The sequence below is a fragment of the Camelus ferus genome, chromosome 20 (genome assembly GCF_009834535.1).
Source record: "Camelus ferus isolate YT-003-E chromosome 20, BCGSAC_Cfer_1.0, whole genome shotgun sequence".
NCBI lineage: Eukaryota > Metazoa > Chordata > Mammalia > Artiodactyla > Camelidae > Camelus > Camelus ferus.
This window is the reverse complement of record NC_045715.1, coordinates 34,887,139-34,906,682: the sequence shown is the minus strand read 5'-3', so window position 1 is coordinate 34,906,682 and position 19,544 is coordinate 34,887,139. Positions and strand designations below refer to the sequence as shown.

The 19,544-nt window shown below is 43.7% G+C and overlaps 1 protein-coding gene and 1 non-coding gene across 10 annotated transcripts in view; both read left to right on the top strand.

Moving 5' to 3' along the window:
* PKHD1 (PKHD1 ciliary IPT domain containing fibrocystin/polyductin) overlaps positions 1 to 19,544 on the top strand; it is a 368,837-nt gene that overhangs the window by 60,379 nt on the left and 288,914 nt on the right. For all 9 annotated transcript variants that reach the window (XM_032463248.1, XM_032463247.1, XM_032463246.1 and 6 more), the window contains 2 exons: positions 4,167 to 4,386; positions 11,604 to 11,754. In XM_032463248.1, the coding sequence (XP_032319139.1) occupies positions 4,167 to 4,386; positions 11,604 to 11,754 (371 nt within the window). The remainder of the gene's footprint in view (positions 1 to 4,166; positions 4,387 to 11,603; positions 11,755 to 19,544) is intronic.
* Positions 9,809 to 9,938, top strand: LOC116658420. Its single transcript, XR_004313799.1, has one exon. It is a non-coding gene; the product is annotated as a small nucleolar RNA SNORA18 (small nucleolar RNA).

Below are 19,544 nucleotides of genomic sequence, written 5' to 3'. Positions count from 1 at the left end.
AGGCACAAAGCTTTGATATTTGATTTTGATTTGGGGCTGACAACACATGATAATTACCCACTGAGCTTTAGGAAAAAAATGTCTCAGGGATGAAATTGCCATTATCACTGCAGGATCGGCTAAGCTAGGTGATTATCTTGTTTGGATAATCACAGATCTTGTCCTGTGCACTTAAAAACCCACTTGCACACATGTTTTCTGTGTAATGCTTTAAATTATATTCCTAATTTATGCATCTGCAACTTGAATGTGGGTGAATGATTCACAGTGATAAAAGTACCACTTCATCTGAGCTTGGACAAAATTCCACGATGGAGAATACTATTGTGATGACAGCTTACACTGGATTGTCTTAAGACCAGGAGAAGGTGGTGGTGGAGGGGGAGGAGGAGGAGGAGGAAGAGGAGAGGAGAGGAGAAACAATTCTTGTTTAAAATACTAGAGTTTCCTATTATCATCATGTATATAAGCAGAACATTATAGAAGAGAGATCTATTCTACTTACAATTCAACAATAGGAAACTTAGGATATGGTAGAAAATGTAAGTTTAAGATGTCCATTTCATTCTCTTCTGCCTCCTGTGCATAGAACAGTCCTGGCTTAGGGTACGTGCAAAATTGATGTCTGATAAAAGAATAAGGAAGGGAATTGGAACATAGTGGAAGCATAAAACCAAGACTCCACATTTCTAGATCCTAATATTTAACAAATACTGCTATATTTTTTTTCAGGCTTTCACATATACACTGTTTAAATGAATCAACTTTTTAAAACCCCTAGGTATCATTTCAAGACATCTAGTTTCAACCAGAAGTATAAAATAAAAATCAGTGAAGTTACAGGGTCAGGCATATTGTGTTACTGGAAGTTTTATAATTCATAGGAGAGGAATCAAATACATTATCATGTTTTAAGAGATTTGATTAAATTTAGAAAAAGACCCCTCAAAATTTCTTGATTTTTAAGAGGGAAACTTGAGTGGGAAGCTGTAACTCTTAGGATTGCCACTAGGTGTCAGCAAACAGTCACTGATTGTGCAAGGGCTGCTCATTGACTCTCGGGAAATGGATAATTTGACTTGTTTTCCTCTTTCATTCAAAAACATGTCTTTAAAAAGACTTTTAAATGCAGTGTCTAAAGATAGGGAAGAATCAGTGAAACCCAACTCCACTGGTTTCTTACTTGAGACCTAGGATGGGTTTGGGAGTTCTATCAACTCCTGAAGTTGGGTAAAATATTTTGAGTATATGATTGCGTATTTTTTTTTTTTTCTAGGAGCGAGGTATATAATGGACATCAAGTGGTCAAAGGAGTGTGTCTCAGGAATTATTAAGAGCCACTAACAATTCCCCTCCTTTCAGATAGAATTGCATATAGCTGATTTAGTTAAGAATCTGTTATATTTTAAACAGGTTTTTCAGCGGGAGCTTTCACAGCAGCAGCTCCTACGAGTGTTTCCCTGTTGCCCTTCTCAGAGAAACCCATCCTTTTACCTAGCTCATGCTCCCTGCTCTACTCTTTTCAGCCTTAATCAGGTGGCAGCCCTCGGGAAAACCAAGTAATTTCAGTCCTTCTAACACAGTGATTTTCAGTGATATTATTGTTGAGAATTGTTATTGAGATTTATTGAAAAAAATATTATTATTATTACTGGAGCCGCAACAGCAGCCAGCACCTGGGAGTTTGATTGAAATGCAAATTCTTGGGACCTACTGAATCAGAAATTTTCCACCAAGTAAACATTTTGGAATTTATCTTCTGAGCTTCTAGAGTATCATCGGCAAAAACACGGAATCACTTTGCTGCGCACCTGAAACTGATATAATATGGTAAATCAATGCCACTTCCAGAAAAATGAAAAAGGTGGAGCACTAAAAAAGTCCTTTTGCTGCTTTTGGTCACATTTATTTTTATCCCCCCCCCCCCCCCATAGTACTTCTAACAAAAGAAGAATTTTACTTTCTCATGTGATGGGTTGTGAATGTATCTTGTCTGTGAAATGAATACTCTGTATTTGTTTAACATCAGCGAGATCTTTGATCTGTTGGCTGCTTGCATTTTTATCTTGAATTTTACCACAGAACTTCTTCATGGAAACTTTAACTTTTCCACGAGGCATGAAAAGCTAAAGTGATTAAGGTCACATAGCTATTTAATGGCAGAACCTCGAGTAAAATCCGTGGATTCGGATCCCCAGCCCTGGGTACATTTCATAATGCACCTTGTCAATTTGCATCCACCTACTCATCCATAATGAGTTCATTATTTTATAGATGTTAAGCCTGTTTTTATTTGCCCTAGGGCTTACTAACTGGAAAGTTCTCCTGTTTCCTCCACTCATATGAGGGTCTGCCAGCCATTTTAATTGCTGTCATTCATTAAGAACGCAGTCACAGAGAGCCTGCGATGCGTCGGTGCTCTGGACTGGAACAGCAACAGTCATACCATTTGTGGTGATGGGACAACAGTAAACCATCCCCCATGGGCTCGGCTCCCTCACCCCTTGCCTCACACAGCCCTGTGATACAGGCAAGCATCTCAGGTTCAGGTCCATGGTCCTTGATAACACGTGTTGCATACCTGCGTGGACAGGCTAGCTGCAGAGGTGGAAGGCTAGAGAAAGTTTTTCTTTTCTCTTTTATTAAAGTTTGCAGGCAGAGCTGCTCCAAAACCATCATACGGAGAGGCTTGTTTACAGAAGTCTAATAACCATTAGAGATTATTGCCAGCTTGCCTTGTTGGTGCTTTTTACGTTGTGTTCTCGTGACCCGAAAGGAAAGGGCCTCAGGGTCAGAGGGCTTCCCAACACTGCTTTTCTTCTTTATGAAGTGTGAATAGTCATAACTATGTGAGAATCCAGAACTTCTGTTACTCAAGAGATCCCATGAAGAGAATGAACAGTCTGGTCACAAACCTAGAGAAGGGATTGGTAAGCATATAACCTCTGTGGGATTAGTACCCAGTATATAGAAAGAGCACAATTCAATAAGATAAAGACAAACCTTCCAACAGAAATAAGGGAAGATGGCAGAAATGGGAATTTCATAGAGGAGAAAACATGGGTTATGATGAAACATATCAGAAACTGTTCAACCTAAGAAGTTATGATGAGAATGCAATTAAGGCCACTAGAGATGCCACTGTATACTTATCGGACTGGCCAAAATTCGGAGTCTGATAATCCCAAGTGCTGGCAACTATGTGGCATCCTGGGAACTCATCAACGCAGCTGGTAGGAAAGTAAAATGACACAACCCCTTTGCAGACAGTGTGGTACCGCCTTGTAAAGTTGAACTTGCACCTGTCCCGTGAATGGTTTTCTTGGAGGCGTACACCCTGGAGAAAATTCTGTACGTGTTTGTAGTAGCAAAACCTGGGAGATGCCCGGCTGTCCATTGGTACAAGGACAGGTACATCTCATAGCGCCTTCCCAGAATGTGGTGGCGAACGCGGTGACAGTGTTGGAACAACAGGAACGTATGGTAACATGAGCAAACCTAGGGAACATCATACTGACCAAAAAAAAAAAAAAAGGTCCAAGAAGATGATGTCATGTCTTCAATTTCATAAAGTTCAAAAAGAAGTAAAGCCCAGCAACCTCCTAGTTAGGATGCAGACTCACGTGAGAAGACAATTTAAAGAAGGCAAGTGGTTGCTTCTGCGAATGAGGAAGGGGCTGGACCTGGCAAGGAGCACACAGGCGCGAGAGCGTCACGGCCGTGTTAGGACTTATGTTGGCTGATATGCTCCCGTGAGTTTTTCTTAGTCTGATAGTTCATATTTTATAAAAAATGACATATTCTTTTGTATGTATTATGGATACATAATGCATTTTAAAAATGTTTAAATTTTTAAAGATTGAAGTATAGTTGATTTACAATGTTGTGTTAATTTCTGGTGCCCAGCACAGTGATTCACCTACACACATATATATATTCCTTTTCAAATTCTTTTTCATTATAGGCCATTACAATGTATTGAATATAGTTCCCTGTGCTGAACAGTAGGACCTTGTTGTTTATCATAATACATTTTTAAGAAGAGTAGATGATAACTTTATTTTCCTGTTGTTCAAGGGACAACACATGGACTTTGTTTATGTAATGTCAGGCCTTCGGTTCTTTCTGTGGTTATTACCTAACCCAACGGTGACCATTTCCTGCAGTGTCCTTGGCTTTCCTGTGTGGCCTGAGGCATGAGGAGGAGACCTGCGAGGCCTCCAGCTCCAGCTATGTGCAGTGTGATTTGACCGTCGCTGTGGGAACAGAGAGGCTGCCTGGGTCCTGGCCTTACTTCTACGTTTGTGAAGAGAGTACCCATTGCTTCTTTGCACAAGATCCTTGGACAGAGTCAGCCTTTCCATTGTTCTCAGGCCTCTTGATCAGGTAACCCTGTTCCCTCCCTCCCTGAACTTCCCCATGAACGAATGCATGGCCAGGGGACTGATGGAGCCCTCGGACCCGGCCCTGGGGCCGGCACTCTGGTTGGAGGACTGAGGACTGTTCCATTGTGGAGCCCAGCCAGCCTGCATATCAAAGCGTCTCCTGCCTTTTCAAGTGTTCAAGGGAACATCTGAAAAATCTGCCCAGTAAACAGCCCGCTTTGTTCTTGCTTAGATTTTAATATTTATCTTCCGATCCAAAGCAACATCTGGTGAATGCCAATGGGGAAAAAGATTAGACATTATGAAAAACAGAAGGCTCTTTTCCCCTTTCCTTTTTCTTTTCTCTCCAAACAGATTCACAAGTATGAAAAAAAGTCACAGAGAAATCTAGCAGATTGTATAATGTTTATTCAAAAGAAGCGGGGGGGGGATGCACAGGCGGAATTAATGCAGATCAAGGATTTAGAAGCCATAAGCTTATAAGGGTTTTTTTCGAACTTAAAAAAACAAATAAATACCACAACTTTCCAGGTAAAATCCTCTTTTTGAAACATATTTTTAAAAAAGCGTGGCCGTGTCGGTCACTCTGGATGGACTGTGTTTCCACAGGCAGTTAGTTCCTTTTCTGTGAAGTGTGTTATTTCAGTGCTGAACGTCGCCCTGCGTCCCGCTTTGTTTCTTATCTAGATAGAGTGCTTACGTCTGATTGTTTAATGAAGGCCTATTTTTCCCATTAAGAAATAAAATAGAACCAGACCGACTCCCCATAGTGACAGTGAGAACCAGCCCTTCTCACGGCAGTCCATCTTCCTGATGTCCTGAGACAGCCTGGGTTTCCTGTGAGTTTGCCACCTGAGCAAATGTTATGTTATGTTCAGTCAGAGGAAAAGGGGACCTCCTTGGTGACTGTTTGCTGGGAAAGCGTGGAGAACCCCGCTTGGGTCTCAGAGGACGTGGGGGACTGGAGGCTGTGCTCCTGGGAGACCAGATCTCAGAGCTCACGAGTGCTGGGGACCAAGGACATGTCAGCCATTCGTGGCTGCCCGGAACTGAGCGACTTTATCTCGGCCCCCAAACTATCCTTTGGAGTTCTGTGCCCTTCACTTCAGGGGGTGGCTGAGGGCAACCGAGCTCAGGTCCCATTAAAAGTTACGCCCTTTATATGTATGTATAGGCACGACTGGGGCATTGTGCTGTACACCAGAAATTAACACATTGTAACTGATAGTGTTGCCATTAAAAAAAAAAGTTATGCCCTTTATGTATGGATCTCAATCGGCAATATACACCAATAACCTTACAACCCTCCCTGCTCTGTGATCCAGCAATTTCACTTCCAGGATTTTAAGAAAGCACTTAGAAATACGTGATATTTATGAAAAATTGTAGTCTTTGAAGTTTTGGGTATAATAACAGAAAATGTTGAAAAGAAACAAGCGTTTAGTAATAGAAATGCATCCAAGTGACACTAGATGGAAAAACTTTGAGAACTCGATGTAGAGTCTTTAACCAAAGAGGGAGATATTTACAATACATTGAGGAGTAAAAGGTGCAGGTCATGAAGTCGTGCATTAGTGTGATCCTAATGGTGTTTATAACACACGTTTGGACACACCTGTAACAGGTGGTTGGGAAAAAGGCTGGAAGGATGATTTTTAAAACTCTGATAGTGCCCATCCCTGGTGGAGGGGCTGAAGCACTGATCATATTTGTTTTCATTATTGAGTTTGTGTGTAATTTTTTCAGTGAACGTATACTAATTTAATAACCAGAAAACACATTAAAAATTATACAGGGGGCATTAGGAAAATCATGTGCTGAATGGCTTACCTTTGTTCCTCTTAAGATTATACTTGTGAACCCAGAGAACTACTTTCCAGGATCTTTGCAAGGGACCCATTTCTATTAAATGCTCTGACCCCCTGCCAGCCACCACCACTATGGACTTGATGTCATTTGACAAAAGTGATATTTATATCCGTGGTAAAAATATGCCCACTTTGTCCATCTGTCCATCCATCCTACCATCCACCCATCAATCCACCCATCCATCCATCCACCATCCATCCACCATCCATCCATCCACCATCCATCCATCCATCCACCATCCATCCATCTACCCATCCACCATCCATCCATCCATCCACCATCCATCCATCCACCATCCATCCACCCACCATCCATCCATCCATCTACCCATCCACCATCCATCCATCCATCCACCATCCATCCATCCACCATCCATCCATCCACCATCCATCCATCCATCCATCCATCCACCATCCATCCACCATCCATCCATCCATCTACCCATCCACCATCCATCCATCCATCCACCATCCATCCATCCACCATCCATCCATCAAGTTGAATGAATTGTCTGAGGCCAGAAGGGCAGGAGCAGAGAAAGAAGGAAGGAAAGTTGCTCTCAATGAGTATGGGGAGTTATTAAGGCCTTGAGGTCCTTAGCAAGGAGTTTAGATTCTATTCTAAGAACAGATTAAATGTCTTCCTTTTTGTTTTACTTGAAATGTAGTCAGTTTACAATGTTGTGTCAATTTCTGATGTACACCATCATGTTTTAGTCATACATATCATACATATATTACTTTTCATATTCTTTTTCATTATAGGTTACTATAAGATATCGAATATAATTGCGTGTGCTATACAGAAGAATATTGTTGTTTATCTATTTTATATATAGTAGTTAGTATCTGCAAATCTTGAATTCCCAATTTATCCCTTCCCACTGGGATTAAATACTTTTGTAAAGCCTTGGCAGTGTCAGCACTGGAACCCAAGGCTTTGACTCGCCATGTACTCAGCACAAAGCTGTACCATCAGCATTAGCAACAGGAGCCTGGGCTGGGCTGTGCGGGTCCACGGAGATTTCAGAGACACAGGAAGCAATCTCTGGCTGAGTGAGGGAGACAGCATGCATGAATTTTTATTGCCCATCCTAGAAGGCGCATACAAGATCATTTGTTTACTTTTGTTTATTTTTATTTTTAATTGAGGTATAGTCAGTTACAATGTGTCAAGTTCTGGTGTATGACATAATGGCCAGTCATGCACTAGGCACACATATATTCATTTTCATATGCTTTTTCATTAAAGGTTATTACAAGATATTGAATATAGTTCCCTGTGCTATACGGGGGACATTTGTATTTTTAATCTATTTTTTTTAATATAGTGCTTACTTTTGGATATGATCAGACCAACTGCAGGAGCAATGGATTGGGACTCCAGAAACATAGCTCTAGAACTCTCTCTGCCACCATTTGAACCAAATATTTTTACCGTATTCCCTCCATTCAAATAAATAGTTGCATACACACACGTGTGCGTGCACATCTGTATCATCTGTATCTGTGTGTCTCTCTTTGTACACATGTTTATAGTTAAGTCTGGCCAGCTGCACTCTTTAATGCGTAGGATGACTGTGGAAGGAAACATGCACAGTAATTATTAGGAAACCTTGACATTTTGTGACTGCTGCTCTAGTTTTTGATATCCTGGGGTCTCTGCTAATCTGGGTGATGGCTTTTTAATGAAAAAAATTTCTAGTGAGATAATCAGGGACCAAACTAAAAAGAAATATGAGCTGAAGTTTGTAAAAAAAAAAAAGTCTAAGCTGGCAGAAAGAGGTTTTAGCTTTTTCAGAGCAAGAAGAACATGATTTTTTTTTTTTTTTCACTTTCTTCTTTTTCTGGGAAGCAGACACCTCCTGGCGAGAGCCAGGACACTGGGAGGCAGAGTCAGGGATGCCATGGTGGCCAGGCCTCAGCTCAGCTTCACAGAGGTGGGAGAGGAGGTCGACTCTTCCACGCCTCGGTCACTGGTATTTCCCAGGAAGATCGGGGGCCCCACTGCGACATTTGCTGCTTCTGTCATGTCCCTGCAACTTGGGGGGACAGACCGTCTCTCCAGGTGGGATGGCCTCCTGAAACGGCCTGGAATGCCGAGCACTGACAGGTATCAGCAGAGCCTTCTACTGGGGGACCAGCTATTGGAGGACTTGCTGAAGGAACAGGCTTTATTTAGTTGGTGTGGGACTTGGTCAGCTGGAGCGACCCTCAGACGGCAGGTGATATATATGGTGTCTCTGGAGTCATGAGCGAAATGGGACAATCCACTCCAAACTGGAGGGCGTTGCTGCGGGCAGGGGAAAGGAGGGTATGGTGACTTAGCCCCCTTTTCTCCAACCTTTGCTGATGAAGAGCCTAGCAAGGGCAGAAGAAGGTTTCTTAGGACATGGAAGCGCAAGACCAAGAAAGGCTGTAAAGGAAGTTGGTGACTCCTTCCCTTGAGTTCAAGTCCATTAACTCAGACTGTTCGTATACGGAATATAAAAAAAAAAATGCTTCTACTAGTGAAGATCCACTGCTGGCCATGAACCTGAAGGGGAACAGGCAACAGAGAGAGGAGACTGGAAAATTGCAAATATTCTTTCGCTTGCCTACAAAGCCAAAAAGGGAAATCCTGGAAATGCAGACAACTGTGTGTTATCCCTGACGAAGTTCTATAAGGAATGATTAATCAGATGGTCCGTGAACCTTCAGATATGGAAGTAGCCACCCAGAAAATGATTCGCACGGAACAAGATGGTGGGAGACCAACTTCATCTCCTTTCTGATGGCTTTTTTAGAGATTTATGATGGAAAAGTAGAGGCAGCACCTCTTAGACTATTCCAGCAAGTCCCCCACCCCTCACCTCCACCCCCAGGAGCAAAAGCTGCAAAGTCCCAAGTGCCCTGATACAGCATCAAGTTGGAAGTCAGGTGTTTTATTCGGAAAGTCCATGTGAGTTTTGCTTTCGAGTCCACCGTTATTTCCGTATTTATCTAAATATAACATTACATTGTAATTTCGAAGTTCAATTACTTCACTTTCCCTTTCCGAATCTTTGAGTGTAACCGACACTCCAGGAGCAAATGCTGCATTTATCCCGTGGCTTCGTCTACCTGCTGGAAGACGGCTCAGCTAAATGGATTTGTAGCTGCATTCACAGGCTCCGATTCAAAAATGTGTTTGAGCAATGGGTCCACATCAGTGAGATGACCTGTAACAACCATGAATGTAAATTCCCGCATTGACATTTCAACAGTAATACCAGGCAACATTACTACCACCCAAAACTATGAGAAGAGCTGGCTTCATCGGACACCTCTGTGTGCCAGGTTCTGCACAGATCCTTTGGAGGGCTTCGTTTTGCTCTGTCTCCCCAACACCTCCTTAAAACAGGTAGTGAGTTCATTTTATAAATGAGGAAACCAAAGCTCAAGGGAGTCATGTCTTTACAGGGTCAGAGAGACAGTAAATGTCTGCTTGGGACTGACATCCAGCTGGTCGGCGTCTGAGCCTCACCTCGCTTGCTAACGCTTCTCAGAAAATGGGCTGAACAAATACAGCATGGTGTCGAGGTCTGTCCCAACAGGCTTTTTCTGTGGATCTACATTGTTGGAAACGCCTCACAGAATAACTATGTGGTTTCCTTTACTCACAGAACTGCATATTAGATCTGTGGGAAAGAACTACAAGACAGAGCTGCTAAGTAAACTATGAAAAACCTAACAGTCAAAAAAAAAAAAACAAAAAAAAAAAACAGCATGGTGAAACCCTCAGGTAACTGAGGCTCCGAGACTTTTTCACTATTGTCTTAATTTAAGCTTGGGGCTGCAAAATGAACACATATGAGGTGCCATGGAGTGGAGGGCTCAGATAAAGGGCGATCATGGCCCCAGTGGCCAACCAGCTATGTGTGCTTAACTCTGAACTGTGCAGTGTTAAAATACTGGCAATCTTCAGACGGTCTAGAAGACAATGGGTGTGGAAGTCGTGTCTTGGGTGGACACGGAGCTGGGAATACTTTAGCATGAAGACGAGAAGGCTAAGTAGATGTGGTAGTTACTCTGCTCATTATTTCTTTTTTCTTTTTCTTTTTTTTTTTTTTTAACAGCAGCTTTATTTATAACCCTGCTCATTATTTCTAGCCAATGTGGGAGAAACCATTTTGTCGCTGATTTGAAAAAAGATGCTGTGTTTCGACATGATTTATAGTTTCTCCAGCGGTGACCTTTTGCCCTTTCCCCCACCCTTCCTGGTCCTCCCACGGGATCTGCCATCTTCGTGGTGACGTTCGTTCAGCATCTCCAAACTCTAGGAGTCTGGACTCCTGGATTCTCACCCCAGAGCTGCCTGTGCTTTGGGGTTTGGCTTTACGCAGATCCCCTGATCTCTCTTGGTTACACTTTTTACGCTTCTACTTACTTTCCCGACTGAAATGAAATCATACATATGAAACTGTTAAAAAAAAAAAAGGATAAGACATCCTGCATTATTATTACGAATAATCTTTGAGGTAGTGGCAACAATGCCTAAAGCCAGGATTATTCTTGCATAAGTATCACACCTGTTGGGGGGCTCTACCCTGCCAACTCCAGCTCTCATCTCCTCCGGACCAACGTTTGCAGGCTTTCTGTAACGCTACACTGCTGTTTTTCATTCTAAATCCAGTCTGGCTTCTCTCCTTAAAGCAAGAGGACTTTTAAAGCGGGGGGCTGGTAGTGTAACTGGCACATATATCGAATCTCCTTAGTCTGGGCTGTTAAGTAAGTTTAATTAACTTACTAAGTTAATGTTCCACTGCCAGCACCAGAGCCTCACTGCCATCAGCTGGGGAGAGGGAATTGCGAGCCTAAATGAGCTCATTTTTTCACAGTTGGAATTAGGGACCAGTTAGCCAGTTGTATGGCTTTTTCCAATTTCTCCATCTGCCCTGGGGGTGGGGTGGGATTCAGGCAATTCACTCCCCCAACACAAAGTGTAAGAACAGAAAGAGGGAAAAGAAAAAAAAAATTTTTTTTCCCCCAATAAATGCTTCCATTTTTGGGACTGGAAGTATCATCTGTGTGTTGCTTGTTTGGTTGAGCTTGGAGAAGCCTTTGCTAATGTTCCTGATAGATTTGGAATAAAAGAAAGGCCTCAGTGAAAGATATTTACCCCGTGCATTTTCATGGCAGGGTGTGCAGATAAAGGGAAAACAAATAAACAATAAAAGAATGGAAACAAAATTACAGAAATTTGCAAAATTTGACAAATGGTGGCCTGTAGTTGCCACAAGCTAATGGCTTGCAATGATTAATAAGAGTAAAAATAATTGCATTTCATTAAGATTGATGATACCCCATTTAACCTCCCCTCTCGTTTCAGCCCTAAAGTGGAAAGAGATGAAGTTCTCATCTATAATAGCTCCTGTACCATTACCATGGAAACTGAGGCAAAGATGGAGTGTGAGACGTGTAATCAGCCAATTACCGCCAAGATTACTGAGATACGGAAAAGCCGGGGCCAGAACACTCAGGTATAATCAAATCTTTTTTACAGACTGATTCAAACAGCTCAAATTAAATTTGTAATATTGTGTACATTAAAAAAACAATTTAGCCCAAATGGCAGCGATATATAATATTAAATGCTCTCAAACTTTGAGGAGCTGATCTAATGCACAGCATCTGAATTCATAGTTAACTATGGTTAATCATATATTTTCTTGAAAATAAATGAGTGCTGCCTGGCCTCTTTTAAAGCCAGTTCTGAGCAGATAATCTCGACATTTTGTCCTGCTTTCTGTGGGCATGTTTGAAAGACGCTTTCTGTGGTTTATTTCTCCATGAAATGAATGGCCTATAATTCAGCCAGGCCCTTCTGGGAGGTTTCCCAGTCACTCAGCTGTCCTCAGTGGGTGGATGGCCGTATCTGCTGGCCCGTGCCATTCACCTCTGTGCCGTGCAGAGCAGGGTGGGAACGTCTGATTCTGAGGGGATGACGTGGAAATTAGGACCGAAGAGGGGAAGGTCTGCGGGGTCATCCGGTCCCATCTCCTCACCTCATCCATCTGTTTTAAATCATGTCAGTACCCCTCCAAGTGGCTCTTCTAAAAATGTGTTCTTAAAAGTCCCCAGGGAGAGATGCCACAGCCTCCCAGGGAATTTTCAAGAATTGAAATCGGAGGCGAAGGGCTCTTTGGATTTACATCAGAAAATCTTTGGCAACTCTCCAGGCTTCTCACAGCACACAGATAAAAAGTATTTACTGAGAACCTACTCCCTTAGGTGTCTTTCCCCTCATGAGCGAGACCCTCACATCTTCCTCTCTTGTCTCTTTGATTGGAACAAACGTTTACTGAGAGCCTGTGAGGTCCCACCCGGTTTCCCAACCCGGACGCGAGTGCCGCTTCTCAGTCCCAAACTCTGCTTCCTGGGTTCCCAAGGCACATGTTTCTACAACTTTTGGACTAGTGCTGCAAATGCACACAGTTACAAATAACGTTGATTTTTCTGGCCTCTCTAAACTATTTCCTGTTCTCCTTCCCACCCCTCGGGCTCTCCCTGTCCATCCTGTCATCTCCCAGGCTTCTCATGTTCCTTTCCCGAACCTTCCCGGGGTTGTGCAGGCTGTCGCTTGCTTCTTGCCCCATGGTGCCCACCCCTCCACCCTCCGCTGCCCCATACACCTCTTCCTTTTAATGAATCATTGGCTTTAATTCTTCTTCTCCAGCTCTGCGGTCCCCTAATCGCAGCCTCCTCTTCACGCCTGTGCCCTTTCTCAGAGGTTGGCTGTCAGTGATGTCTCAGAGGTTTGCTGTAGTCGGCAGGACTGCTGAATCAGTGTTGAGTTCTGGAAGGAGAGGCGTGGGACGCAGCAATCTTTCAGTTGCTCAAGAAAGGATAAGATAATTGAATATTACGAGGCTAGTGCACATGGCATTTATGTTGTCTTCATAATGTAAGCAATGAGTAATATTATAAACAAGACAAAGTAGCTGTTTTCAACCTACGGACTTTTGATACTGTATTAGTGTGAGTATGAATGTGTGTTTGGTTGTGTGTGATGGGTTTGGTGATGCCGTGTCATGTAAGAGACGGATAAACGCTTATGTCTTCCATTGCAGAAAGTGTAAACGTTTCTAACACTGATGGTTCTAAGAAGTGTTCATAGGATAATATTATTTAGACACATGGATGTTTTAAAACAGAAAAGAAAAATCAATGATAAGACAAAAAGAGTGGAAAGCGTTTGGCTCCGAGGCATCAAAAATGGAGAGATGTGGGGACCAGAGAGTGGTTTTTAATACGATGCAGAGTTTGCTTCTCTTGGAAATCGAGGAAGAACGAAGTATATCAAATAATTTTTCTAGCACATTGTTACATCAATAAGTGGAAATGTTATATGCAGGGAAATCCACACTTGTCTAACACAAATTTACTGAATGCCTGAAGTGGCTTAGACACCATTCTATGGCCTCCGCCTTGGTTTCCACCTGGGGAATAATCTGCAGTTGTTGGGATGCTCACCGGGCAAACGCCAGCAACGGGGGGGAAAGGCAGGTAGCACGCTGGTTGGGGTGGGCTTTGGGCTAGACTCCCGGCGCTGGAAGACATCACTTGCCACCTGGGGGACTTCAGGCAACTTAACCCCTCTGTGTGTCAGTTTTCTCATCTGTAAAGTGGGAATAATAATAGGACTGGCCTAATAGTGGTGGCAGGAGGATTCTGGGGTGCGAGCCGCGGTGTGCTGCGCCTCATACACAGTAAACGGCCGACGTTGGCGGTTCTCAGCAGTGCTCGTTTGCTGATCTCAGTGCTGGAAAACGGTACAGGATCGTTTCTCTGTAGTGCCTGCTGCTTTGACCAGATCACTTCACTTCTTTGCTTTCATTGAATTTCCCTTCATTTCAAAGACTTAATTTTGAGGTGTTTTTGGAGGCTGCAATGCCTGTCATCTTTAAATATTTATACAGCATGTGTTTATAGAGTTCTTACCACTTTCAAGGTTCTCTTCTGTGAAAGAGATGAAAATTAACATGGGAAGAGGCCCCCCTGTAGGGACAGCAGGGAACAGAAGCTATGTGTGCAGGTGGGTGAGGGCCGAGGAAGGACACAGAGAGTCAGTTCACCACAGTTGGATGGGACATTGGACACTGTCAGACAGACCAGCCCCCTCATTTAAGAGATGGGTTAACCAAGACCCATAAAGAGGTGACCCAGTAAAGGTCACACGGCTGTAATTTAGCATAACCCATGCCACCATAAGTCACTGTGGGGGAAGTAAGCCATCTAATCTTTAGGAACCAGTGGGCATGTCCCAAAACCTGCTGGGCTAACCCAGTCCTGGGATGTATGGTTCTCCCAAGAGATGCTGGGATATCTGGGGACATGTAACCTGTGTAAGGGTACACAATTGCCTTCTCTGGGCCTGGGCCTGAGGATAACCAGCTCTGACAGGTGCTTGATCAGGACTAGAGTTCAGGTGTCTAGCTCTAAGACCCTTGGAATAGTAGTTCCATGGAGTGTTGTAAGAATTCTGGGATAAAAGGATTCCAAAATCAAATACATTTATAAAAACTCCGTTAAACATAGTTTTATATATATATGTGTGTGTGTGTGTGTATATATATATATATATATATATACACCTTTATATTTATAACTTTTTATATATAAAAAAGTAGGACTTTCTTTTGAGAGCATTCAGTATGTGAATGTATAATGGAAATTTCAAGGGGAGGGCTGGAGTGTTCCCTGAACTTGTTTGTCCGCAGAGCCCTTTATTGCCGGGCTTTCTCTTGGGGCTGGTACCCCTCCTGCTGCCCTCACTTCGGGCAGTGTTGCCCATGCCATGATCTTCCCTTTGTCCTACAGCTGGGGGTCTAGAGGTGGGAAGGGTTCTCTTCAGATGGGGCCGTCAGCTGAGGTCAGTAGGTAGCTTTTGTATTGTGCCTAGAAGAATGGGCAGGATCTAGACAGGCAGGGATGCAGAGGGCAGGTATTTCTGGTGGGGGAACCAGTATGTACGAGGCACTGAACCCACAGGAATGGTGCAGAGAGCATGGTGTGTGTGGAGGGGACTGGTGAGTTGTTGTTTTGGAAAGATGGGCTTGGATCACATTGGGATAGCAGGTTAACCATTTGGTCCTTTAACTGAGCAGGTGACAGGTGATCCTCGAGAAGTCACTGCAGGATTCCAGGTGTGTTTAGTCACATTGATCTGGTGGCAGAGTGTGGGATGCCTTGGGAAATTGTGGGAGACAGGTGAGAGGTAACCGGACGGGGAACGTGGCAGAAGGAATGAGAGGCGGGGGCCCGCGGCACAGTCAGCACTTGATAGCTTGTGTTAGACACAGGGTTCAGAGACAGTGAAAGTTAAATGTGGTAGGAAAGAAAATGATGCACCAAGTTTCCAAAATGGCCCTTTCACATGTTTGAAATATACACATACACACCCTTATGCATATCCGCACTCATGACTCCTGAATTGTAATCTCCAGCGCAGACCTCTCTCCTGAACTTGAGGTTCCCAAACCTCACTGCCTACTGTGTCCTCACTTGGGTATTGAAGCGACGTGTCAAGTCCATCAGATTCTAAGTTGAGCCCCTGACTCCACTGCTCCCCTCCCCACCCGTCCCCACCACAGTCATGAACTGAGCTGATGGCCTCTTTTCCGTTGCTCAGGCCGTAGAGGCATCCTTGATCTTCCAAACCCCACGTCAGATGCATCAGGGAATCCTGTTGGCTGTACCACATGTCACTTCCCCAGTGAAGTCTACCCTTCCCACCCGATTTAAAATTGCAGCCCAGGGCTTCTCACTCCGTACATCATACGTGCAATTTTCCTTAATCTGTTTTATTTTTTCCATAGTCCTTATCCCCTGCTAATATATTTTGTATAGTACTAATTTATTATGTTTATTGTTGAGTGTCTGACTTTTCTTGCTAGAATCTGATCTCCAAGAAGGTGGTATGTCTGCCTACTTTGTTCACTGGTATGTCCCAGTGCCTAGAACAGAGCCTGAAGCAATTGTCCAAGTGAACAATACAGAAAAACAAATAAAGGTTAAAAACAAGCCTTCTTACACACTGTTTCTCCAGTCCTATCCCCTGAAGAGTCTCTCTGAAATGGCACACACACACACACACACACACACACACACTGGTGTACACACACCCATTTGCATACAAAGGTGTTACTGTGTTATTAATAATGTTCTTCAATTTGTATTTTTTAAAAACCTATTGACAGTCTAGGATGTGAGCTCCATGAAAAGAGGAGCTTTGCTTTGTCACTGTCTCCCAATGCTTAGATCTATGCCTAAGACACAGCGGAGCTCATTAAAAATTATGATTTAAAAATTACTGAGTGGACGAAGGGATTTATGAATGAATGAACACATCATGGTCATCCTTCCATTTTAGCAGAGGTACAGTTTTCTCTTCTTCAGGGGACATTACACCTACTGTGTATCGCTGTGGTGCACTGAAACAAGACAAAAGATACTAGAAGAAGAAAAGCCTAAAACAGTGCTGGAAAACACAACAAAGTGGCATCAGACAACTGGAGATTTTGAAGGATTGCTGAAGGACAAAGAGTGATGGGGTTGGACGGGTAGACAAATTGCAGCAGAATGAACACGGTGCAAAGCCAGTTTAGGTGGAACTGAGAGGAAGTCAGCCGTACTTTCCAGAGGCGCTCCGGGAGAAATTCCAAGCTTGAGAGTCAGGTGGGGCGGGTGTCAGGGTAACGAGTGAAAGCACTTTTTTGGGACATTGCTAGGTCACTATGTCCCCTCCCTTTCCGTGTCCCTCTCTTCTTCTCTGTCCCTGTGAACGCGGAGTGGTGGGTCTGTGACTCTCAAGATGAAGCCTTAAGAGCAGCTCACAAAGCAAAAGGGGATTGTTTGCTTGGGGACAGGAGATGGGTTTGGTCCTCTGTGGATATTAGGGCCAATGTTAAACTTGGCCCAAACCAGGATGACTCTGAAACTCCAGGACAGACTCAGGGAAAGAAGGAAGAGAGGGCAGGGAAAGCAGAGTCTCCTCGTTTCTGCCTCCAAGGAACCCCTTGACTTTTCTCCCTCGTCCAGATGTTTTACCCAGCAATTTCGGTTCTGATCACTGGAAGACGTGCCTCTGAACATCTGATCTGCCATCTCAGTGGAAAAAGAAATCGGAAACAGTGCTATTAAAGTTATCTACAAGATGATTTTCAACCCAGAATCTTCCATCCAATCAAATACTACTTGGAGCAGGAACAAAATGAAGACACATGTGCTGTACACCACTGACAAGGTTTATCACCCCCGTGCGCTCTGCGAAAAGTGACGTGCCCCGGGAACCCTGAAAATGAATCCAAGAATGAAGATGATCCGGGACACCAGGAACAGTCATGAACCAAGAACCCGAAAAGCAGCAAAAGCAGAGTGAAAATTGGTGAAAATATGGCTGTGAAGCTTAGGATAATTAAGAATGGATTCTTGGTGAAACAGACGGGAGTCTCCTGGTTCAAGTAGAGGTAATAAAAGGAGGAAAAGAAACAAAGCATAAACCCTGTCTGATAAAATGAGGAGGTATCAGTGACACAAGTGCAGCCGTGACGTGAAGGTGGGCAGTGCGTGGGAGACGGCAGGTGGCGCCGCGGTGTGGAGGAGAGTCAGCGTTAAGTTCCCGCAAACGGACATTTAGATAAACAGCAAGACAGTTTGCCCAGCTGGACCCTAGAAAAGCTTTGGATTTAGAGAAATTTAGGTACCAGGATATAGGCATGAGGCAGGAGCAGGTGGTTTGAAGTCCTCTATAAAGAGTAGCTAAGGGGGAGGGTACAGCTCAGTGGTAGAGCACATGCTTAGCATGCACGAAGTCCTGGGTTCAATCCCCAGTACCTTCATTAAAAAAATAAATAAATAAACAAATAAACCTAGTTATCTCTCTCCCCACAAAAAAATCCCCAAAACCAACCAACCAAACAACAACAGCAAAGAGTAGCTAGAATCCTAGAACATGACTACTCGCCGACCCAATCAGACACGTTATTCCTACTCCTCCCTCCAGGAAGCAGAGGCATCATTTATGGACGAGTTGAATTACTAAGGTGTTAATCAGGTACTTGAGACCAAGCTTAGGGGTGGAGGGCACAGAGAATGCAATGGAAATCTGGAGGGTGATTGGAAAATCTGCTGACTCTCTGAAGAGTGGTCAACCCTCCCAAGAAATTCTTCCCTCTGCCCAGCTTCAGAATCCTGGCAACTCAAGCTCTGTTCTTCTCAGAGAGGAGACTGGAAGATACTTTCCTGGAGAGGTTAAACCCGAGTAAAGACCCATGGATTTTGACATTTAGGAGCCTCAGGAGGTCTCACTTACACAGATTATCCACTTGGATTTTTAGTGCATTGCTCTTAAACGTGAAAGCACAGACTTCTGGTTTTGGCCCCAAGAGAGGGATGGTTTGTAGACATACTCTCCTGCCGCACGCAACTGGGAAACTAGTCAGAATATATCTCAGGCTTCGGATAACAGACAGCACGACTGTGATCCCTGAGGAAAGGGGAACGCACAAGGAGAGTAGCTTTCCGTCTGGGGGCACTTTTCCAGGCCCGACACGGGGAAAGAGGGCCCAGGGAGAGGGAAGCGGCCTCCCTGGGGGGCGTCATCGGAGGCTGGAGTTCAGGGCTGCTGATGTACGTAGGAGGTATGGAAAAGGAGGCGGAGGTAGGAGGGAGAGAAGAATATTCAATGGTCTAATGGCCAAAATTTTTCCAAATTTGATGAAAATTATAATCCCATAGATCTAAAAAGCTTAATGCTTATCTAAATTAGCTTAATCCAAATCAGAGGAAACATTAAGAGAGCCATTATCAGGGTTTCCAATAATGTTAAGATGTTAACATCATAATGTTAAGATGTCAGTTCTAAGTTAATATTTAGACTCAATGCAATTCGAATAAAACAACCCAACTTTTTGTTTTGTTTTTTTTTTTTTGGTAGCAATTTCTAGGCAGATTAAAATTTTCCATGGAGATACAATGAACAGCCCAAACTACCTTCAAAAAGAAACGTTGATGACTTGCGCTGCCAGATTTCAAATCTACTACAGAGCAGTGGTAGTCAGGAGGAGTTCTAGGCGAGACCTCACTTGAAAGAAGGGCTCTGTTGCTAAAAGCATGTCTCGAAACTCTTGCCACAGTGTCGTGGAACCCAGGGGAGGGGAGAGATTGCAGGAAGGGGTGACGAGGAACGTTGAAAGGGAATGTGATCGGGAGGTCCTTAGTGACATTCGAGACTGCAGGACAGTATTGGTGGGGAGGAAAACCAGATTTT